This window comes from Emiliania huxleyi (genome assembly GCF_000372725.1).
Source record: "Emiliania huxleyi CCMP1516 unplaced genomic scaffold EMIHUscaffold_76, whole genome shotgun sequence".
NCBI classification, from domain to species: domain Eukaryota; phylum Haptophyta; order Isochrysidales; family Noelaerhabdaceae; genus Emiliania; species Emiliania huxleyi.
Genome location: NW_005196310.1, coordinates 336,528 through 358,320, shown reverse-complemented (window position 1 = coordinate 358,320; position 21,793 = coordinate 336,528). Strand labels below are relative to the sequence as shown.

At 64.8% G+C, this 21,793-nt stretch overlaps 8 protein-coding genes across 8 annotated transcripts; 5 read left to right on the top strand and 3 right to left on the bottom strand.

The window, feature by feature from the left end:
• Nucleotides 1-105: 105 nt before the first annotated feature.
• Nucleotides 106-1,203, top strand: EMIHUDRAFT_218015 (hypothetical protein; the record flags this gene model as incomplete). Its single annotated transcript, XM_005760354.1, has 2 exons — nucleotides 106-646; nucleotides 773-1,203. 2 exons carry the CDS (start codon nucleotides 106-108, stop codon nucleotides 1,201-1,203), a joined length of 972 nt encoding a protein of 323 aa, XP_005760411.1.
• Nucleotides 1,204-5,781: 4,578 nt separating this feature from the next.
• Nucleotides 5,782-6,813, bottom strand: EMIHUDRAFT_106323 (hypothetical protein; the record flags this gene model as incomplete). Its single annotated transcript, XM_005760353.1, has 2 exons — nucleotides 5,782-6,538; nucleotides 6,719-6,813. The coding sequence occupies 2 exons, from the start codon at nucleotides 6,811-6,813 to the stop codon at nucleotides 5,782-5,784; spliced, it is 852 nt and encodes a 283-aa protein (XP_005760410.1).
• Nucleotides 6,814-7,705: 892 nt separating this feature from the next.
• EMIHUDRAFT_359108 (uracil phosphoribosyltransferase) lies at nucleotides 7,706-8,426 on the top strand. The gene has a single exon (XM_005760352.1). The coding sequence runs from the start codon at nucleotides 7,722-7,724 to the stop codon at nucleotides 8,367-8,369; it is 648 nt and encodes a 215-aa protein (XP_005760409.1). The 5' UTR covers nucleotides 7,706-7,721; the 3' UTR covers nucleotides 8,370-8,426.
• A 1,121-nt stretch (nucleotides 8,427-9,547) lies between these two features.
• On the top strand, nucleotides 9,548-10,683 carry EMIHUDRAFT_106321 (hypothetical protein; the record flags this gene model as incomplete). The annotated part of the gene is made up of 2 exons (XM_005760351.1): nucleotides 9,548-10,296; nucleotides 10,557-10,683. The coding sequence occupies 2 exons, from the start codon at nucleotides 9,548-9,550 to the stop codon at nucleotides 10,681-10,683; spliced, it is 876 nt and encodes a 291-aa protein (XP_005760408.1).
• A 1,924-nt stretch (nucleotides 10,684-12,607) lies between these two features.
• On the bottom strand, nucleotides 12,608-12,829 carry EMIHUDRAFT_68349 (hypothetical protein; the record flags this gene model as incomplete). Its single annotated transcript, XM_005760350.1, has 1 exon — nucleotides 12,608-12,829. A coding segment is annotated over one exon (222 nt), but the record flags the coding sequence as incomplete, so codon positions are not given.
• Nucleotides 12,830-16,252: 3,423 nt separating this feature from the next.
• Nucleotides 16,253-17,463, top strand: EMIHUDRAFT_68374 (hypothetical protein; the record flags this gene model as incomplete). The annotated part of the gene is made up of 2 exons (XM_005760349.1): nucleotides 16,253-16,969; nucleotides 17,317-17,463. The coding sequence occupies 2 exons, from the start codon at nucleotides 16,253-16,255 to the stop codon at nucleotides 17,461-17,463; spliced, it is 864 nt and encodes a 287-aa protein (XP_005760406.1).
• Nucleotides 17,464-17,629: 166 nt separating this feature from the next.
• On the bottom strand, nucleotides 17,630-18,216 carry EMIHUDRAFT_218005 (hypothetical protein; the record flags this gene model as incomplete). The annotated part of the gene is made up of 3 exons (XM_005760348.1): nucleotides 17,630-17,654; nucleotides 17,803-18,029; nucleotides 18,097-18,216. The coding sequence occupies 3 exons, from the start codon at nucleotides 18,214-18,216 to the stop codon at nucleotides 17,630-17,632; spliced, it is 372 nt and encodes a 123-aa protein (XP_005760405.1).
• A 145-nt stretch (nucleotides 18,217-18,361) lies between these two features.
• On the top strand, nucleotides 18,362-19,039 carry EMIHUDRAFT_218004 (hypothetical protein; the record flags this gene model as incomplete). The annotated part of the gene is made up of 1 exon (XM_005760347.1): nucleotides 18,362-19,039. The coding sequence occupies one exon, from the start codon at nucleotides 18,362-18,364 to the stop codon at nucleotides 19,037-19,039; it is 678 nt and encodes a 225-aa protein (XP_005760404.1).
• Between the last annotated feature and the right edge of the window lie 2,754 nt (nucleotides 19,040-21,793).

Genomic DNA, 21,793 nt, shown 5'->3' with positions numbered 1-21,793 from the left:
ACTCGTCACGCGGGGTGCTATTCGCATGCTGTCGCCGCTCGAAAAGAAATATTTTCCCGCGCCCGCTCCCTGCGCGACTCGGGCAACACGTACGTCAGTCACGCTATGCGACGCCAGATTCTCCTCGTGTTGGACGCGACCGAGGCCATGGCACCGCACCTGCGCTCGCTCCTCGACGACACTGTTTGGCCACTCCTCGAGCGCTGGCTCGGCGAGGCCCGGACGAGCACCGAGGCGGCCCTCCTCACGGTGCGGGACGAGAGCACCGGCTGGGGCGCCATCTCTCCCTTCACAACCTCGCCGGCGACGCTCCGCCGCTGGCTCGACGCAGTGCCGCTGCACGGCGGGCTGGACCCGCCCGAGCTTCTGTGCGCGCTGACGCTGGTGGCGAGTGCGGTGCCGTGGACAGCGGCGCGCGAATGCCGGCACGTGCTGCTACTGACCGCCTCGGTGCCTCTTCCGCTGCCGACATGCACCGATCCAGAAGCGCACCCGTTTGCGCCTGTGCCGGAAGCCCTCGCCGCGAGCGGCCTCTCCCTGTCAGTCATCTCGCCCGTCGCCGCCGTGAACCTCGCAGCTCTCCACTCGTCCTGCGCGCGGCCAGCACCACCACGCGCGCCCGCTCCCGTTGCAATTTCCAGCGACGGTCCCCTGCTGCTGCTAGCTCCTGCCCTCGACCCTGCTGCTGCCGCCGCCGCAGCTGCTGCTCCGCCGCCGCCGCCGCCGCCGCCGCTCCGCCCGCCGCCCGCCACGCCACAGGTGGTGGCTGCAGGCCCGCCGAGCCAGAGCCCTCGCTCCGCCAGCCCGGCGGGCGGGATGACCAAGCTGTGGGAGGGCGCCCTGCTGCTCTCCCGGCCGGAGGGCGGCGCGGACGAGGTGGGCGCCCTCAAGATGGGGATCAAGAGCGACGATCCGCTCCGTGAGCGGTGGCGGACCGCCGCGCGTGGCTGGCCTCGCGCCCTCACAATCTCGGACAAGCGCGCAGTCGAGGCGGCGCCGCCGCAGGGCGACAGCCGAACGACCGTCCGCTTCGTCGTGTGGCACGACGAGAAGCGCGCTGCAGCGGCGCTGCTCGCCAAGTTGCTGAGCAGCCAGGCGCGCCTCGCTGGCGAGTTTGGAGCCGCCCAGGTCTTTATCGACACGGACCCTTCCCAGGCCAGCCGAAAGCAGTGCCACTTGTGCGGTTGGCTGACGAGCGCGTGAGACGTTTCAGACTGAGTCGTGAGAGTGTATGCTGTATGTCCGCGTCGTCGGGCGAGGAAAAAAAAACGAAAACATCGGCAACCGCACACCCACACAAAAAGACAAACGTACGAAAGCTAGACGTGTGCGAGCGATCAGTCTGAGTGTGATATCAGCTCTCCCGATGCCCCAGGGCGTCAAACTTCCCGGGGATCTCTCTCACCCGAGGAACCAGCCTCCCTCCTCCGGTGGCGGGGGTGGCGGGGGTGGCCACACTTGAAGCTTCGTCTTGCCGTAGGCCCAGGCGTGGAACTTTGTGGAGAGTTTCTGCCCCCCCTCGTACACGGACTTTCCCAAGTACCACCCCTCGTATTCGCTCCCCTGCAGGCAGGGAGGGTTTGGGAGTGGGTGGTAGGGGGCGGCGTCGGCGCTGGACCGCAAGCGCGTACAGGAAGATTCTTGCGCAGGATGGTATTCAGCATTGGCGCGAGACCGACAAACTGGCCGCTGGCCTCTGCTGCTTTGAGCTTCGTCTCCGTCTCATAATCGAGGCCTACCAAGCCACTCAGCGGACCAAGCGCCGCTGCCGGTCCCCAGCAGATGAGCGGGCCGAGGTCCAGCGCAACAGGCATGGGCATGTCGTCGACGTGCACGCCCATGGGCCATGTCAGATCGGTATGGCCGAGGTTGAAGTTGCCTTTGCAAGCTGTGATCTTCGTGCCGCCACCCTCGACCACCTCTCCGTTGTCGTTCCCTGTCGTCCCTCCCAGAATGTCTGGCCGTGAGTAGAAGGCGGTCACCTCGAGCCAACCACGTGTGTCAGACCTGGCGCCGACATCAAAGGCGCCCATGCCGCCGGTGAAAGGGACGGGGACGCCATCGTAGTGCGCAACAAGCCCCTCAGTCAGGTTGACCTCCTCAATCCGGACGACGTACGCGTCGGGCAGCCATTGAGGCGAGTACTTAGTGAATTGTTGCGTCCAGATGCCCGTCTCGAATCCCGTGACAAAGAAGCCCTTCACGCCGGTGGCGAAGTCGCTAACGTATTGGCCAGGCTTTGACATGATGTCCCATGCGCTCGAGACATCTTCTTTGCCGTGAGAGACCGGGTGCAAAATGCTATCGATGCCGTGGTTGACCATGTCCTGCACAATGTCGGGCTTCACGCACTGTCCCATCCTGATGTGTGCCAGGTCCATCTTGATGATTGTCAGGTTGGAGACCGCCAAGGTCAGGACTCCGACCTTTACAGAGGCTGCGATGGGCAGCGCGCCGGGACCCTTGCTCGAGAGTACGGGATGCTCCGTGACGCTGAGGATCGTTTCCTTGATCACCTGGTTTAGCGCATTCTCTATCCACGGCATGATGTACGAGCACTTTGTCCCGTTTGGCATGCCCGGGGGAGGCTCGAACTCCTCCATGACGAATTGGTCCATGATAATGTTCCCGCGTGCATTGCTCTGCATCTGGGACATCTTTGCGGTGATGCTTTCCCAATATCCCGACATCGTGGACATCAGACTGGGTGGCCAATCGTTAGCCTCCTGCCTCCCCGCAATGTGCGGGACAGCAGACAAACCAGCCAGCAGCACCAGCAGCGTCGCAAGCATGGCGGTCGGTGCGACGCATCGCGACCCGCTAGGGCCGCTCACGGTTTGCATTCCTTGGCTTTTGCAGGCTAGCCGCGTCGGCGCAGACGGGAGGTGGTGGGGATTGGTAAAATGCCGATTTTCGCGTCGAAAAAGGAACGGCCCCTTGGCCCCCCACTTTGATGTGTGTTGAGACGTTTATCACTCGACATCACTTACCACCCACAGCATCACGATCCCCCACTTTGCGTTGTTTGCTGCGCGGCACGCACGTCCAGTTGCCGGTGGAGCCCCATATCTCGGCGCCGTTTGAGCAGAACGAGTCCACCATGCAGTACTCGGCCCGCACAATAAAGCACTCGTCCCAGTGGAGTCCCGGAAGGCACTCACCACAGGGTCGGCAGCGCGACATCAGCTCGCGCCCAGGCGTCGCTATGTGGAACGTGCGGCGCGACTCCTGCCCCGGAAGCCAGCCGCGCAGGGCGCACATGATGAAGGCCACGTTCGTGCAAGGCGTCCAGAGGCCGTCGTGCCGCCGCCCGTGGGTGTTGTGCGCCCACGCCGAGTAATTCATTCCCATGTTCATCAGGCTGAAGCGGCCCGCAGGGCCACGGTGCAGGACATGGCCCAAGTCGGCGTCGGCACCAATCAGCGCCGGTCCCGCGTGCCTCTGCCTTGCTTGCTTGCCTGCCTTGGCACGACCAAACTCGAACGTCTGGCAGGTACTACGCGTGACAGAAAGCGCCGTCGAGCGGTTGAACTCGCCCTGGATTGTAACGCCTTGGCCCGGAAGCGAGTGCTGGCCGTCAGCGCGACAGAGCATGGCCGCCGTTGGCGGCGCTTCGTAGCCAAACGACGAGTTGAAGGCGTCGCGCTGCCACAGGGAGCACGCACGGGGTTCTCTCAACGTACTCAGAGAGTAGGAGAGAGGGGAGGGCAACGCACCAGTCGGCGCGGGCAGCCGTGATTGGCGAGGGAGAGAGTGGCCGTGCCCAGCGACACCGTCCGTGCACACTGCTCGCGCGGCCAGCCGAAGCGCTCGCTCTGGGCACAGCCGGCGGTGGCGGCGATGGTCATATCTTGCCGCGGGTCCGCGAATAGATACCGCGAGCCGAGTGGGCCGCGAGAGCGCCCGCCGAGTCGAACGCCGAGTCGAACACACACACGCGCGCGAAGCCGAACGATCGCGACGATGGCGGCCGCGGATGACAGCGCGATCCTGGAGGCGCGCGAGGCCAGCATAGAGACGCTCGTCTCGATGCCGGCGGCTGCGGATGACAGCGCAGTTCTGCTCTCGGACGAGACGTGGCAAAAGCTGGTCGCTACATTTGATGCGAACGGCGACGGTGCTCTCGACCTATCAGAATTTTCCGCTCTCGTCGACGCGCTAATTGAAGACGCGCCCTCCAGTACGGTGACGGCCGAAGAAATTGCTGGCAACCCAGCGTTTGGACCTCAGAGAGCTACAGTCACCGCCTCCGAGCTCAGAGCGGCGGCAGTGAAGGGTGTCTTCGGCGATCTCAGTCACGTACTCCCACTAATTTTGCGCCGCATCCTCGTTGCACAGCCGACGCCACGGCCTCAACAGCCGCCTCAACAGTGCCCGCAACGTGCAGTGCGGTTGCCCTATGGCTGTGCCCACCACAATATCAAGAGCGACTTGTACCACAATCGCCCGGTGAGGATCTCCATCCCCCCGCCGACCCACGTCTCTCAAGCGGCTCGCTTCGAGGTCATTGTGGACGCGGGCGGCATCAGCAACGTGGGCCGTAATCTTCACATCGAGCTGCTGGCGCAATCGGGCCGGCCATTTCGCATCGCTACAATGGTGGCGGGGAACTCTGGCCGTCCGGGCGGAGCATGCGGCTTCGAGGACGGCACCGTGCGTGCGCTGCATCCCAACCACTCGACGCAGGAGGAGGACGTGATCTCCAACTGGCTCGCCACCACGTGCCATGCCGACGGCCAACCACTCACCGATGCAGTCGCGGATGGCGCACACCCGCTGGCCAATATGCTCTACCAGCAGACCATCGCCGGCCAGTGGGGGATGAGCAACCCCGCCGGAACTGACAAGTTCACGATTCAGCATGTGGATTACACTCGGGCGCGCAGCGCCTCCTTCTATGGTGACGCGTGGGTCGTCGAGGACGCTCTCCTCAGCAGCAAGCGCGTCGCTCCGCCCGCGCAGAAGAGCTATGCCGTGACGGAGGCGTTTCCCACGTCCCTCGTATTCGTCGCCGGTCCGAATTGCGGTGCGTGGGGACGGAGCGACAGGAGCACCACCCGGCGTACTTACAACAGATTCGCCGCGGAAGACTACCCCCTTTTCCGGGCGGGCGTCGAGGCCGCACTGCACGCTGGCCTCGTCGCGATGGCGCGCCTCGGCTGCGACGTCGCGCTGCTCGCCCACGTCTCGGCTGGCATCTACGCCGGCGAGCACAAGCAGGCGCTGCTCGCCGACTACGAGTCCCTCGTCAACGACCTGCTCGACACGCCATGCAGCGCGCCGAGCGGGCCCGTCCCCCTCGGACGATACTTTCAGCGCGTCGTCCTTGCCACATTGAGAGCTAAATAAATACGTAGAAATAGAGCAGACACACATGTCTCCCCGCGGAGAGTCAGAGTCATGTCTCGTATCGCCCCGGATGCTTGGTGCGTACCGTGGGCGACACGCACCCACGAGGAAAACACAACACACCGCATGATATAGCGCCACCGAGAGAGAGAGAGAGAGAGAGAGAGAGAGAGCACTACTAGGCACTATGCGACACCTCAGGATTTCTGGGGGTCGTAAGAAGACACGGGGATGGCCATGCACCAGCGCAGCGCTTACTATTTCTTTCGTTGTCTCGTCAAGAAGTGCCGCTGCGGGGCGCCGTGCGCGCAAGGGCGCCGTCGTGAGGACAACCCGCAAGCAGCACACCCTCCCCAGAGCTCCGCCGTCACCGGTCGGCGGCTTCAAGCATCAGGACGGCGGGGCTTCATCTCTACGAGAGCCGACTATGAGCTATCTGTTGTCGGCGAAGAGACAGGTCGTGCAGCACGCGCTCGCAGTGCACGCTGGTCCGGCGCAGTCAAAGAACGGGCTGGTGCTGACAGCCATGCCGTCGTCTGGGTTGAGGACGATCCGCTGGTTCTCTGGAGTGAGGCTATTCTCGCAGTGGTCGGACGCCGCTTGGTTCACATTCACGCCATTGAGAGGAAGGCCGCCCATCCAAAGGTCGACCCAGTCCTCGTGAGACTCGATGCACCCCGAGCAGCGGTCCATCATGACAAAGTACTTGCGGAAGAACGGGATGTAGACGCGCGTGCCAGGCGTGATGAAGTTCGGGTTAGTGGCCAGTGTAATTGGGTCGGAGTACGTGCCATTGCCGCCGGCAGTGCCACCAGCCAGGCTGCCCGTGCGGCTGTACTTCGTGTTTGCGTTGCCGCAGCCTCGCGACCAGCCATTGTCGCAGTTGTCGTCCCAAGCGTAGAAAGTGATTTTCACATCGCTCACGCTTCTGGGCGTGGCGCTGGGACTGACGCCGCCCCCACCGCACCCTGCGCAAGAGTATGAGATCTGTTCTCCAACTTGGAGGTTGGTGCAGGTGCTTTCACTCTGGCCGCAAATCACGCTCTGCCAGCGGCTGCCGTCGCTGCATTGGCTTTGCGCGATGGAGTAGCAGCTGTCGCCGACGGCGACGGTGTAGGTGTGATGTGTGGCAACAGAGCTGACCGCTTGTGCGCTCCTGCCCGACGCTTCGAGCTCAAGCCGCCGGCGCCTGCCCCTGTTGCTAACGCAGGAAGAGAGCAGGGAGCGCTCCTCCGCCGTGACAGCCGTAGAGTGGTGCTCAAGTTCCCGCTGCGAGTGCTCTTGCAGGCTCCCGTCGCCAAGGTGGTGCGCACGAAAGGTGCGATGGAGGTCTTGGGCAAAAGTGGGGCTGTCGTGCAGCCCGGCGCACCTGTGCGCCTCGGCAAAGGCCAGGGCCTCAGAGTACGTCACCACTACGTCGCGGACGCTGGCAAAGCCTAGGACAGCGGCCGCGGCGCCGAACATATACAAACGGCGTTCCCACCCACGGCCTTTCCGGCGACGGGCGCTTTCCGGTTTCAAATCCCCCTGAAAAATTAAAGTATGCAACACAAGCCTCCAGAAAGAAAGGACCGCGCACCGCGCTGCGAGCCTGTCGTGTCCCTTGTCAGGAGCAGGAGAGCCCCACCTGTCCCCCTGATCGTCCTTCCAAAATCCTGCTCGTGCAGGTGGGGACCCTGTCCTCGTCCCATCCCTAAAGAAAGAAAGAAAGAAAACAGACAACCCAAGGGAGGGATGGGGAGGACGGCACGCCGCCACCACACAGGGATTTTAAGGAGAGGTGTGTGGTGCGCTATCCGTCGCCCACCCTAGGGAGTCTGCCTCTTCCTATCTCTCTTCGCAGTCTCTCGCCGATTCTCGCTGCAACCTTCATGCCACCTCGCGGTCGTCCCACCCTCGTCGTTCTCTCCCTTGTCACTTCCTCCTCTGACGCGTTGTTCTCTTCTGCCTCGTCCTGCGACGCCGCCACCTGCCGGTCCCTTGTTCTCGCGGCTTCTTTCGCCTGTCGGCGCAACTCCGTCCTCCTCGCGGCGTATCCTGGCCCCTCGAGTCTATCCCTCGTTTGGCGTGTCTGTTTTCTTTCTTTCTTTCAGAAAGGAAACGATCCTTCTCCCACCCCTTGTTTGGTGTGTCCGTTTTATTTATTTATAGAAAACAGACAACCCAAGGGAGGGATGGGAGGACGGAACGCCGCCACCACACAGGGATTTTAGGGGAGAAGAGTGGTGCTAGCCGTCACAGCAGACGCCGCGCCGCACCGCGCGCCCAGCTGCGCGCGCCCGCCCACTTCGCGCGTATGTTTCTTTTGTACGGTGTGTGTGCCGCCCTAGAAGCGCAGCGTTCGGAGTCCGCTGCCCGTACGGGCCGTAAAAATGGCCGACACGCCCAATGTCACCGTGCTCCGCGAGACGAAGCTCACCCGCGCGCTCCACACGGCCATCCGCGATAAGGCAGCGTCGCGCCACCAGTTTGTCACCGCGTCAAACCGCCTCACGCGCCTTCTCATTGAGGAGGCGCTTGCGCTGCTGCCGTCGGAGGAGGTGACGGTCGAGACGCCATGTGGCCCATACGCGGGCTGCAGGCTTCCCGACGAGGAGCGCATCTGCGCGGTCTCGATCCTCCGCGCCGCCGACTGCATGCTCGGCGAGGTGCGCGCGATGATGCCCTCGGTCGCGGTGGGAAAGATCCTGATCCAGCGCGACGAGGAGACGGCTCTGCCGCAGCTGCTGTACTCGAAGCTGCCGCCCGATATCGCGGCGCGGCCCGTGCTGCTGCTCGACCCGATGCTCGCGACGGGCGGCTCCGCCGTCGCCGCGTGCAGGCTGCTCGCCGAGGCGGGCGTGCCACCGGAGAGCATAATCTTTGTCAACGTCCTCTGCGTCAAGGAGGGACTGCAGGCGATGGCGAGCGCCTTCCCGGCGGTGCGGGTGGTCACCGGCGCCATCGACCCCGTCCTCAACGGGTCAAAGTACATCGTCCCCGGGCTGGGCGACTTTGGCGACAGATACTTTGGCACCTGATGAGAGAGAGGCGGGGAGGGCGCTATGGATGGAGGTGATATAGACAGATAGGGGACGACGAAGAATCGCGGCATGGTGAACGCCGACACCAGGAGAGACGCACCTTTCCTAGCTTTGTTGGTACCTGTGGTAGTGCCAGTGCGCGCCAATCCTTACCTTTGTTTTCGAGTACTGTATTATTATTCTTCCTTCGCCGGCAGCATCCGCAGGGAGGCAGCATATGAGGCACCAGTCTTCTGGAGAGCTCAACAGCTGCGGCCGCGATGGCGGAGTCGGTTCGAGCGCGAGCAGCTTTTTTGGCTGCGGGATCGAATCGCGGAAGGCTCATGCCCTCGCGGAGCGACGCGGGTCGCGCGGCGCGCGCGTGTGCGAAATGCGACAACAGACGACAGACGCCTGAGCGTTGAGCGCTGTACGACTGAACTTTTGTCGCCGCAATCGCCACCGCCGCCATTTTGACGAGCAGCGCGAGCGCGCTCGTCGGCGGCCAGCCGTCGCGGGCCGGGCCGAGCCCGGCCTCGACCGGCCGCGCCGCCGCAGCGGGCCCGGAGGCCCACATGGCGGCCGACCAGCTGATAAGGAGCTCTTTTGCCGCGTTCTCTTTCGACGTCAACGCAAATTCGCCGAGAAAAGATAAGGCCCTAGCAGCTAGCTGCCAGGGTGGGTGGTATGGGAGAACGGCGGCCACGCCACCACCACACAGCTCACAGGGATTTTCGCACTGCATCACGGCATCGCACGCTCGTTTGAAGATCCGTGACAAGAAGAAAAAATGCTAACGGAGTAACGGTCGCCTCGGACTGCGCTCTGCGGGAGGCTGCTGTCTCTGGCCACTGCGCACTCTCGTTTATGTATGTATGTAGGAAGGTGAAGAACAGCCAGGCTCGGACTGGACACCAACGCGGTATGGGTGGACGCTGGACAGATGATGTCTCGTTTGAGTATAGAATGAAATTCTTTTCGCGCCAGCAAAAAAAGAAAAAACGGACAACCCAAGGGAGGGATGGGAGGACAGAAAGAAAGAAAGAAAGAAAACAGACAACCCAAGGGAGGGATGGGAGGACGTTGTGCGCGGGGAGAATTGTAAAATTCTTTTCGCTGCTCACTCGCTTGACTAACGGTCGCCTTCGGACTCGGACCGCCAGCCGCCAAGCCTCCCGCATCCTCCTCGGCCGAAAATGGCGACGCAGGGCTCTGATGCGCGCTACGCGCACCTGCTCGAGCCCATCCGGGACCTCGCGCAGAACTGGTCGATCGACATCGCGAGCGAGCTCGAGGAGTACCTCGGCGAGCTCGAGTCGATCACAATCTCGTTCGACGACGGGACGACGCTGAACTTTGCAGAGGCGGCGCTGCTGATCCAGGGCTCGACCTGCATCTACTCGAAGAAGGTGGAGCACCTCTACACCCTCGTCTACCAAGTGCTTAACCAGGTCGTCGAGCAGAAGCGGGTCGCAAGGCAGGCCGCCTCGATTGCAGAGGACGGGACCGACCGCGACGTCGTCGAGATGGCGGCGGAGGACGCGTGGCTGACGCTCGACGACACGCTCCAGGAGGTGGCCAACATCTCGCTCGCGCCGACGCGCGGCGCGCCCGACACGTCCGCCTTCACCCTCTCGCGCACGCCATTCTTGGGGGGAGGCCCCTCCTCCTCCGGCGCGGGCGGCGAGAGCGAGTACAAGATGCACTCGTGTGTGGTGCACGCGTCGGGCGCGCTGCTGCTGCCCAACGTCTACCTCCCGCCCCACGTCCTCGCCGCCCTCTCCCCCGCCGACCGAGCGGGCTTCACCCCAAACGCGCGCTCGGCGGCCGGCGCGGCGGCGGCGTTCGGCGGCGGCAGCGAGGAGGGCGGCGACGACGGGACGGTCGCGATGCGCGACGAGGACGACGACGACACCTGGCAGCCCGCGGACGACGGCGGCGGCGGGTGGGAGGAGCCCGCGGAAGGCTGGGCGGGCGGCGACGCGACGGAGGCGACTCTGCTGCTCGAGGCGCGAGGGCAGCCCCTCCCCTCCTCCTCCTCCTCCCCTCCTCCTCCTCCTCCCCTCCCCCCCCCCCCCCCCTCCCCCACCACCACCACCACCACCACCACCACCACCCGCCTCTCCCCGCACCCCCGGCCGGAGCCCTCCCTCCGACGAGGCGCACACGGCCGAGCTTGCCCCCTTCCTCCCCCCTCCCCTGCAGGAGCGGGCCGAGACCTCCGAGCACGCCCCGCCGGCCTCCGACAGCGCTCAAGCCGCGCGCGGCGAGGCTGGCGGCGCACGCTGCGGCGCGCGGCCGGCGGCTGGCGGCGCGAGCCCGACCTCCGTGACGTGGGACCCGTGGGCGCCTCTCGACCCGCACGAAGCCCCGCCGAAGGGGTCGCTGCGCCCCTTCCGCAAGGGGCGCACCCACTCGGCGTCGGACGCGGCCACCGCCGCCGCAGAGGCAGAGGCGAGCTGGCTGGCGGCGGCGGACGAGGCGGCGGCAAGCCCCGAAGACGAGAAGGAGAACGAGGGCGCGTCTGCCACCTCTGAGCCTTCGGACCTCCTCTCGTGGCTCCGGCTGCTGCCCCGCGGCGCGCAGGCGGGCGTCGTGCCGCTCAAGCGACCTCTCTGGGAGCAGTTCGACGCGCTGCACGCGCTCGAGGCGAAGCGGCGAGCGGCGGCGCGGCGGCAGGGGCGGCAGCTCGTCGCGGAGCGAGCGAGAGCGCCCGCGCCCGCCGTCCCCCCCCCCTCCCCGCGCGCTCTCTCGCCCCTCCGCCCTCTCGCCCCTCCGCCCTCTCGCCCCTTGCGCTCGACGCGGCCTTCTCGCTCGCGGCCCTTGAGTAGAGCGGCGCCTGCACGGCCGCGCCGCCGCCTCACAGCTCTCCGCAAAGGGAAGACAGGCGCGGGCCTCGCCGAGCCTTCAGTGCTGAGGGGGGAGCCCATCGATCTTTCCGCCGTTACTAGTGGCGCTGAGCCTTGGGAGTCGCAGGGCACGGGGGGCGGAGACCGACCACGGCGCATATGTGTCTGACGTGAGTGTGCGGCATGATGCGCCGAGTCACAGGAGCAGCGGAGTGTGGAGCATAGCACACTGCTCACTCGTCACTGGAGCAGCGCGAACCTCTGTCAGAGCAGACTCAGGACTCAGCTAGAGCCTCTGTGCAAACAGGGCGGTGCCGGTGGAGACTTCTGGGAGTCCACAGTCCAGGGGCGCGGGCGGCAAAAACGCAAAAGCCAAAAAAATAACCGCAAAAAATTAGTATTCTTTTCGCGCACACAAGCCGCACCGTCCGTCCACCGACTAGTTGCAAATACGGGTGGTGTCACAATGAGACCACTTTTGATGTTTTTTTTGTCCGTGTTGCTCCCAGCGCCCTCGCCCGCGCTCCCTGAGGCCATGGCTGGTGATACTAGTATGGGGGGCTACCTGGATACCGCGAGAGCGACCCAAATCGTCGACATCGTCCGATGATGGTGCCTCAAAGTCAGCCTCCGGAGGCTATCGTCGCGTCGAGCCGGCGGTGGCCGTGACATGTGGTTCCACCACCCCTCGCAGGCTTTGCCTCTGACCGCCACCGTTCCCAGGCTGCCTAATGGGATGGAAAGGAAGGCTGGGCGAGCGTATAGAAGCGTGCTCAACCTTGTCGTGGCAACCTGCACGGCAGCGCTGGCAGGCGCGATGAGCGTCGTGCCACCTGACCCGAGACGGGTCGCAGGCGTCGTACCGAGCGCGTCGAGACCGTGTCCTGATGCGCTCTGCACGGGTGAGTCACGTCGGCGTCAAAGGAGCGACGTGTGACCTGTCAGAGCTTGATCTCCGATCTCAGCGGCGTCGAGTCGCCTTCGGCGGCGACAGCTAGGATGCATCTCCTCCGTCGTTTTTCGCGCTACGGCCCTGAGAAGCTGGCGCCGCACGCAGGCGGACCTTGTGTATGCGGCGAACGCTTAAAAAGTGGGTGCTCTACGTCACTTTTTTTGAGTAGATAGTGCCGAGCTGGCCGTGACAGCGATTTTGGTAGTTTTGGGCGGGTTTTGCACCACAGACTTTTTGCAACTAGTCCACCGTCCACCGAAAACACCCCCTCAGCCAGGCCCCCTCAGCGCTCAGGCCGCAGCTCAGGCCCTCAGCGCTCAGACCGACTCTCCCTTTTTGTTCCATGCGCAACGAGGTCGCCGTCCTCTCAGGGCGCGTAGTCCGCTAGTCCCAGCAGTCCCGGGACGGTGTGAGTGTGAGCCGACGGCCGACGGTGGCGGGCGGCGCTGCGCTCTTCAGCATGCGTTCGCCTCTTCCCACTCCCGGATCTGCCGGCGCAGCGTGTGGTTGGCGGCGAGGAAGCTGTGCACGAGCGCCTCGCCCGTCATCGGGCTCGTCGACTTGGTCGCGAGCCAGCGCTCGATCGCCGACCGCTCGTACGAATGCCCGTCCGCCGCCATCACCGGGTCACTCATGAGCTCGGTCGTGATCGGGCAGATGAAGTCGGCCGGCGGCTCCTCCTCCCTCGGAGCCGGCGCCTCTGCGGCCGAAGACGGCCCTTGCGCCTCCGCCGCCCGCCTCCCCTCCTCCACCCTCACGCTCTCCTCGAGCGCCGCCGCAAGCTCCGCCTCCTCCGCAGCCGCCACCGCCTCCTCTGCCGCCTCCTCTGCCGGCGCCTCGGCCTCTTGCGACGGCCCAGCGCCTCCCCCGCCGCCCTTCTTCTTCTTCTTGCCCCTCTTCTTGGCCGTCTTCTTCTCCTCGGGCCACTTCCCCGCCTCCTCCTCCGCCAGCAGCGCCGCCGCAGTCTCCTCGGCCGCCCTCTCGGCCTCCACCCTCTCTGCCGCCGCCCTCTCGGCCACTGCCCTCGCCACCTTCGCCTCAATCTCCGCTCTCTTCGCCTCCCTCGCCGCCGCCACAAGTGCGCGCTCGCACTCGGCGTGGCCCTCCTCCTTGGCCAGCTGCAGCGCCGTCTTGCCGTTCGCATCGCACGCCGCTGTGTCTGCGCCCGCCCGCAGCAAGCGGAGCACGATGGCGGGGTGGCCATGGTAGCACGCGATGTGCAGCGGCGTGACGCTGTTCTCCCTGGCTTGGTTGACTGCCGCGTCGGCGCCGAGGAGCAATCGAACGCACTCGAACTGGCCCGTCTCGCACGCGATGTACAGCGGCGTGGCGCCGTTGACGTTGGCTTGGTTGACCGCCGCGCTGGCCTCGAGAAGCAGCCGGGCGCACTCGACCTGGCCGTTCTGGCACGCGATGAACAGCGGCGTGGCGCCGTCACCCTTGGCTTGGTTGATCGCCGCGCTGGCCTCGAGAAGCAGCCGGGCGCACTCGAGCTGGCCCTTCTCGCACGCGATGTACAGCGGCGTGGCGCCGTCGTCCTTGGCTTGGTTTACTGCCGCGTCGGCGCCGAGGAGCAGCCGAGCGCACTCGAGCTGGCCCTTCTCGCAGGCAATGAACAGCGGCGTGGCGCCGTCGTCCTTGGCTTGGTTGACTGCCGCGTCAGCCTCCAGGAGCAGCTGGGCGCACTCGAGGCGGCACTCGTGGCACGCACCGTACAGCGGCGTGGCGCCGATACCCGTGACTTGGTTGACCGCCGCGCTGGCCTCGAGGAGCAGCCGGGCGCACATGAGGTGACCCTCCTGGCACGCGACGAGCAGCGGTGTGAAGCCGCAAGTGTCTGCTTTGTTCACCGCAGCGCCGGCAGCGAGCAACAGACGGACGGAGTCGATCTGGCCATCCATGCTCGCAGCGCTCAGCGGCGTGGTGCCGTCATTCTTGGCCTGGTCGACCGCCGCGTCAGCCTCGAGGAGCAGCTGGGCGATCTGGGGGTGGCCCTTCTGGCACGCGGTGAACAGCGGCGTGGCGCCGTCACCCATGGCTTGGTTGACCGCCGCGCTGGCGCCGAGGAGCAGCCGGTCGATCTCGAGGTGGCCGACCCAGCACGCGATGTACAGCGGCGTGGTGCCGTCCTCCGTGCCTTGGACCGCCGCGCTGGCGCCGAGGAGCAGCCGCACGCACTCGAGCTGGCCCTTGTGGCACGCGATGCACAGCGGCGTGGCGCCGTCACCCTTGGCTTGGTTGATCGCCGCGCTGGCCTCGAGAAGCAGCCGGGCGCACTCGAGCTGGCCCTTCTCGCACGCGATGTACAGCGGCGTGGCGCCGTCGTCCTTGGCTTGGTTTACCGCCGCGCTGGCGCCGAGGAGCAGCCGAGCGCACTCGAGCTGGCCCTTCTCGCAGGCAATGAACAGCGGCGTGGCGCCGTCGTCCTTGGCTTGGTTGACCGCCGCGCTGGCGCCGAGGAGCAGCTGGGCACGTCGAGCTGGCCCTTATGGCACGCGACGTACAGCGGCGTGGCGCCGATACCCGTGGCTTGGTTGACCGCCGCGCTGGCGCCGACGAGCAGCCGGGCGATCACGAGGTGACCCTCCTGGCACGCGACGAGCAGCGGTGTGAAGCCGTCAGTGTCTGCTTGGTTCACCGCAGCGCCGGCGGCGAGCAACAGACGGACGGAGTCGATCTGGCCATCCATGCTCGCAGCGCTCAGCGGCGTGGTGCCGTCATTCTTGGCCTGGTCGACCGCCGCGTCAGCCTCGAGGAGCAGCTGGGCGATCTGGGGGTGGCCCTTCTGGCACGCGGTGAACAGCGGCGTGGCGCCGTCACCCATGGCTTGGTTGACCGCCGCGCTGGCGCCGAGGAGCAGCCGGGCGATCTCGAGGTGGCCGACCCAGCACGCGATGTACAGCGGCGTGGTGCCGTCCTGTACAGCGGCGTGGCGCCGTCGTCCTTGGCTTGGTTTACCGCCGCGCTGGCGCCGAGGAGCAGCCGAGCGCACTCGAGCTGGCCCTTCTCGCAGGCAATGAACAGCGGCGTGGCGCCGTCGTCCTTGGCTTGGTTGACCGCCGCGCTGGCGCCGAGGAGTAGCCGGACGCACTCGAGGCGGCACTCGTGGCACGCGATGCACAGCGGCGTGGCGCCGATACCCGTGACTTGGTTGACCGCCGCGCTGGCGCCGACGAGCAGCCGGGCGCACATGAGGTGACCCTCCTGGCACGCGACGAGCAGCGGTGTGAAGCCGCAAGTGTCTGCTTTGTTCACCGCAGCGCCGGCGGCGAGCAACAGACGGACGGAGTCGATCTGGCCATCCATGCTCGCAGCGCTCAGCGGCGTGGTGCCGTCATTCTTGGCCTGGTCGACCGCCGCGTCAGCCTCGAGGAGCAGCTGGGCGATCTGGGGATGGCCCTTCTGGCACGCGGTGAACAGCGGCGTGGCGCCGTCACCCATGGCTTGGTTGACCGCCGCGCTGGCGCCGAGGAGCAGCCGGGCGATCTCGAGGTGGCCGACCCAGCACGCGATGTACAGCGGCGTGGTGCCGTCCTCCGTGCCTTGGTTGACCGCCGCGCTGGCGCCGAGGAGCAGCCGCACGCACTCGAGCTGGCCCTTGTGGCACGCGATGCACAGCGGCGTGGCGCCGTCACCCTTGGCTTGGTCGGCGTCAGCGTTGGCGCCGAGAAGCAGCCGAACGCAGCCGAGCTGGCCCTCTTGGCACGCGATGACCAGCGCGGTGGAGCCGCCGCCAGCCGTCGTCGCCCCCACGCTCGCACCGCTCTCGAGCAGCAGCCGCACCGCGTCGGCTTGCCCGTAGTAAGCGGCAAAGGCAAGCAGCGTGAACTGGCTCTCGGCCTCGATCCGCGCGTCGAGCAGGGCCGTGAGCGCCGGCCCGCGCGTCCGCCCGGCCAGGAGGGCGCGCAGCAAGGCCAGGTCGCCCCGGCGCAAGTCGGCGAGCATGGTCGGGCTGATGGCGTTCATGGCAGGGCTCTCAGCCGTGCCCGATTTTTTTCTTTTTGACACGCCGCTAAAAATTCTTTTTCGCGCTGCCTAGGGTGGCCACGCTCCGCCCTCGCCGGACGTCTCCGAGCCCTAGGGCAGCAGCGCGCGCGTGAATGGCCTCGTCGTCAAAGTGTCGTCCGGAGGAGCAGGCGCCGCCCGATGTCTTCTATAACGAGTCCGAGGCGGCCAAGTACCTGCACTCGTCGCGGATGATCGATATCCAGACGCAGATGGCGGAGCGCGCGCTCGAGATGCTCTGCCTTCCCGAGGACGAGGAGTGCCTGCTCCTCGACGTCGGCTGTGGGACCGGCCTGTCTGGGGAGGTGCTCGAAGAGGCGGGCCACCAGTGGGTCGGCTGCGACATCTCGCGCGACATGCTGAATGTCGCTCAGAGCCGCGAGGTCGAGGGAGACCTGTGCCACCACGACATGGGCTGCGGCCTCCCCTTCCGACAGGGCATGTTTGATGGCGCAATCTCGATCTCGGCCGTGCAGTGGCTCTGCTACTCGGACCACGCCGAGTGCAACCCGCGGCAGCGGCTGCTCGCCTTCTTCCAGTCGCTGTACAAGTGCCTGCGCCGCGGCGGCCGCGCGGCGCTGCAGTTCTACCCTCAGGACGGCGACCAGCTGCAGCTGCTCACCGCGTCGGCCATGCGCGCCGGCTTTGGGGGCGGCCTGGTCGTCGACTTTCCGCACTCCTCCAAGGTGCCTTCTTCCGAGACGCCCGAGACACTTCCGAGACAGACTCGTCCGGCGGCGGACCGACCCGAGACCTTGCAGACCCCTCGGGAGTGCACCGCCCCTCCGCCGCTCGTCCTACGGCGAGAGGACGTGTCGCGCCTGACCACCAAGACACGTTCGAGACGCCTCCGAGACACCTCCGAGAGGCAGCCGCAAGACACACACCCCTTTGGCGGCCGCACCGAGTCCCCCCCCCCCCCCCTCCAGGCAAAGAAGTTCTTCCTGGTGCTGCTCGCCGGCCCGCCCGACCCCAGCTTCAGCATGCCGCAGGCGCCGCGCCCCCACTAGCCATTAACCCCCCCCCCCCCCCCTTCTCCCCTCACCCGCCCACCCTCCCCTCGCAGGCGCGTCTGCACCAGCACGAGAGGGCGGCAGAGGCGGCGGCCGGCGGCGGCGGCGGCGGTGTGCGGAACGAGGCGCGCCAGCGGCCAGGCAAGCGGAGCTATGGGCGCAGAGACGGGCGCGCCACGACCAAGTCGCGCGAGTGGGTCATCCAGAAGAAGGAGGTGCAGCGGCGGCGCGGCGCGGTGGTGCGCGCCGACTCAAAGTATACCGCGCGCAAGCGGTCAAAGGTTCGGTTCTGAGTGCGCTGCGTAGCGCGATCCTGAGGCTGACGACCGGCGACGCACTTCTACGGCCCGGGTACGGGGGCTGGTGTGTCTCGCTCTCGCGTCTTGGTGAGGGTTCAACCGTTGGTCGTGTCTCCCGGGGTCGCCTGGCAGTGCCACACTGACGCGTGGACGATTGAGATCACGTGCTGTTTGAGATATCGACCCTATCATACATGTACATGTGTGCTCTTAACACACGCGTTTAATCACGGCAGATCAGCACACCGGCCAGCGCGTCTAACATATGTTTACTAACAAGCGGACGTGAAGCGACGAGAGGACATATCTCAGAGAGCATGGGTGCGCAATCACTTTCTCGGCACGGAGACAACGAGGCCAGCGGTGGATCCCGCGTCGATGGTGACCAGCGTGGCGTCGGTCGCCGCGCCGCGCGGAAGCAGGATCGACCCAAACGGCACACGCTCGCCCTTGGAGCGGTGCAGTGGGTCGGGCGCACCTTCCTTCAGGTGCGGATCTGCCTCCTCGCTCATACCGCTGATCTGCATGGCATGCACGCTCGGCTTGCCCTCGACCGAGACCTATCGGGACAGGCTGGGTGAAGCCAGCTACAAGCGCGCTCGTGGGTGCGGGCGGCAGCTGCGTCACCTCGGCGATCTCGACCTGCGCGGTGGCAGGCTCCTTGATGTCCGAGAAGATGGTGAAGTGGTAGCCCTTCTCGTCGGACGCCATGATGTACTCGAGCGTTGACTCGTAGGACGAGGCCATTTGTCGCAAGCTCGCTGGCGGGGGCGTGGGCGAGGATGCAGCCGCGGATTTTTCTTTTTTGCTTGCCTTCCTGAGCTCCTCGTTCTCTCCCCAACCGAGGGCGCGCGAAGAGTGCTGCGCTTTATAAAAGAAAACGGGCTTCGCAATGTTCTCGCTTGCCGCCACGAGCGGGTCGCCGGCACAGCAGGTGCTGGCGTATGCGAGGGACGGCGCAGGCACGAACACCGCATGCTTCGAGGACCGCACCACCGGTATTTGCTGGGACCTGGCCGCGTGCGCCGTCTCGTCGACGCTCGGCGACGCGCCGTGGCGTTGCGATGCGGCGCTCGGCAGCCCTGGCGGTGGCATGTGCGGCGCCGCCGCAGGCGACGACTACAAGAAGCGCCCGGAGTGCTACGTATGGGGTGCTGCCGTGGAGCCGCCAGCCGGCAGCTGGGACGAGGTGTGGAACGCCAACGGCTCCTTCGTCACGGCCGGTGTGCAGCCGGGCGACGTGCTGCAGTTCGACAACTACACGGCCTCATGCGGTGTCAGGTTGTGGGAGGGAACGGCCGGGGGGCCGCACACAGCAGTGATCATCCTCGTCGGCAACAAGACGCTCGCCGTCTGCCACCAGCACTGGAACGACGAGACCGACGATATGTGCGGCTACACCTTCTTCCGATGGTCCGAGCGCTGCGACGAGCCGTGGAGCTATCACTACGATGACCTCAAGATCTACCGTCCGGGCCCGTCGGCCACCGGCGGTGGTGAGCGGTGCGGCCACTGCCGAGACGTGGTCGACCGCATCGTTGAGAGTGGTGGCGTTGTGGGCACTTCATGACCGTATACTGTCAGGTAAGCGGTTGCACACCATGACCGTATAAGCGTTGTATAGGGCACAGCTCACATGACTTATGTCGTTGTGAGACACAGCACTCAGCGACTGCCGACTGCACAGTCGCACCACACTCCACACACCACAGGAGCTCAGCTCTATACCACTCCACCCCCCGCGCTGTGGGTATACACCTCTACCGCGTGCTCTATAGCGTCTAGGCTCACAGCTGCGACGTCAGGGGCCGGGCGGCGACCCCCCCATCTACAGATGATATGCGCATCTTGAGATAATATGCATCTAAGATGCACCCTACTTGGACTGGTCTGCACACTGATCTGTCTTGGTTGCTTATAAAGTGTGATCGAGCATCTCTAGAACTAGATGTTTTTTCACCTAAGATGCCGGAGCATCCTGGGATGCGCTCGAATCATCCGAAGATGCTTCGCATCCCAAGATGCTTGGCATTTAATGATTATAATGCAAGTTAAATTATAAAGACTTGAGCGGTGTGAGAGCCCTTGCGCCTTGGATCAAAGTTGGAATGGAGACTGTGAATCTATGCTAATTTCAGTTGCCGGTATGCTAAGTCGTAAGTGAGATGTGAATACTACTGATGGAACTGGGAGCCAGTGAGTGATGGTGGGGGGCACTTAGCCCTTGTGCTAATGCTGACTTTACTACATGGACGGTTGCGGTTGCCTATTATGTAAGACTGGTTTTTATTTCGGGTCTGGGTTCGGCAAAAAACTCCGACACTGTCGATCGAAAATATTGGAAAAAATCCGACAACGCGCTCATGTTCCTAAGATGTATTGCGCATCCTCAGATGCCACATTGTCTATCCTGGGATGCATGGACTAACCCAAGATGAGGGTATCATCTCGGCACACTTGTGAGTCTGAAGACGACTGCAGTATCTGAGTACTGAGATGTCACGCGCTATCATAAGACGCGGGGCACCATCTAAAGATGATTAAATCTTCTTGGAGAACCCAATCATAGTGGAGTCACCCGGTGTCCTTAGATGGAAAACGCATCCTAGATGGCGTTTGCCATCTAGGATGCGCACATCATCTGTAGATGGGGGGGTCGCCGCCCCTGACGCGAGCCGTGGGGACCGCCACCGCGCCACGCCTCTCATCTCCTCTCGCACACAACACTCAAACAGAGAGAGCGAAGAGTCCGAACGCCCGGCCGGGCAACTAGGTCATCAAGGCCCCGCCCCTCTCCCGGAAGACGCGCGCCGGCCCGGGTGACTCGCTTGCGAGGTAGATTCCGTTCCAGCCAGAGGCCGCGTGACCACCACGGGGACGGCTGGTCGAAGGAGGAGAGGTCATCCGGATGTGGGCGGGACGCCCCCGGGCACCTGGTTGCTCTCCTCTTCCAGAGTCCCTCCCGACGGGGACCGGTCTTGGGCCATTCCAACGGCCAGGCCGCTCGCTTAAGGCTGATTGGCTAGACGAGCGGCCTACCTCCAACGGGGCGGTCTGGATCACGGGGAATGACATCCTGCCTCCCGGCACGCCGGGAGGAGGTGGGTGCTCCGCCGCCGGACCGCCCTCTCCACCACCCTCGCCCAGGGATCTACAACGCTGTCTTAAGGTCCGACCTGTGGGCTCTGCCTGCGCTCGGCACCGGGCACCGCCTCGGTATACAAAATGCGCCTGCGGGCGGACCCTCACAGATCACAGATCACAGAGAGAGAGAGAGAGAGTTGGAGATGGACGGACGGTAGGAGGAGTAGGCCTGGTGCTCCTCCACGTCTTGTCGTTTACGTTTTCGCATAAGTCCTTCTTTTCGTTCGTCCGTGGCACGAGCCTCGTGGGGTCGAGCGAGACTAGAGAGGTAGAGTGTCGTGGCCGTGGTCGGAGCACTTGGAGGTCGGACATTTGTGCGCTGGCCTGTGACCGCCGAAGTGCGAAAAAGAAAGAAAACAGGCAGCCGAAGTGCGAGGAAAAGAAAGAAAGAAAACAGACAACGAAGGCAGCGATGGGAGGACGGCACGCCGCCACCACACAGGGATTTTAAGGAGAGGAGTGTGGTGCTAGCCGTCGCCCACCCACCACCCTGACCCTTGGTCGTCTGCCTCTTTCTATCTCCCTTCGCAGTCCCTCGCCGATTCTCGCTGCAACCTAGTGCGAGAAAAAAGTAAAAGAAAGAAACAACGCAGACAACCCAAGGGAGGGATGGGAGGTGGACGGCACGCCGCCACGACACAGCGATTTTAACCTACTGCGAGGAGACCTTTTCCGGGATCTTGGAGCACTTGGAGTGCAGTCGGTAACCTCACACCCAGGGCCGGGGAGCTAAGAAGCGCACCCAGCGGGCCGGATGATCGGGATCGGGCTACGGGCTAGAGAGCCCTGACCCCTAGGGGGTTGCGCGTTCGCAGGGAAAGGGCCGTAAAGTAAACACGGGTCTCCGAGGGTTAGTTCCGTGTACCGGGTTTCCCCTTAACTGCAGAACGCCCCCTCTACTCGGAGCTAACGGACACACAACACTGTACTCCACGCACGTACACGGATACGCCTCATGTGCGCTCGCCCGACTCCGGTCCCAGAGTCCCTTCCTTCGCCCTTCAGGGCGAGCCCTCGGCTCGTCCCGGTCCCTTGCTCGCCTTCCGGGCGTTACCAGACTGCCTCTGCAGTCGTTTTTGATGCCTCTTCCTCGGCTGTGGCCTCGACTCCGCTTCGCCTTCGACTGGTACCGCAGCCTCCGAGAGCGTCGACGGCCAGGCCGGGGTCTCCCCGGGCGAGG

Excerpts from the sequence above, each read along its gene's own strand:
- EMIHUDRAFT_359108 (XM_005760352.1), top strand. The coding sequence starts at position 7,722 with ATGGCCGACACGCCCAATGTCACCGTGCTCCGCGAGACGAAGCTCACC.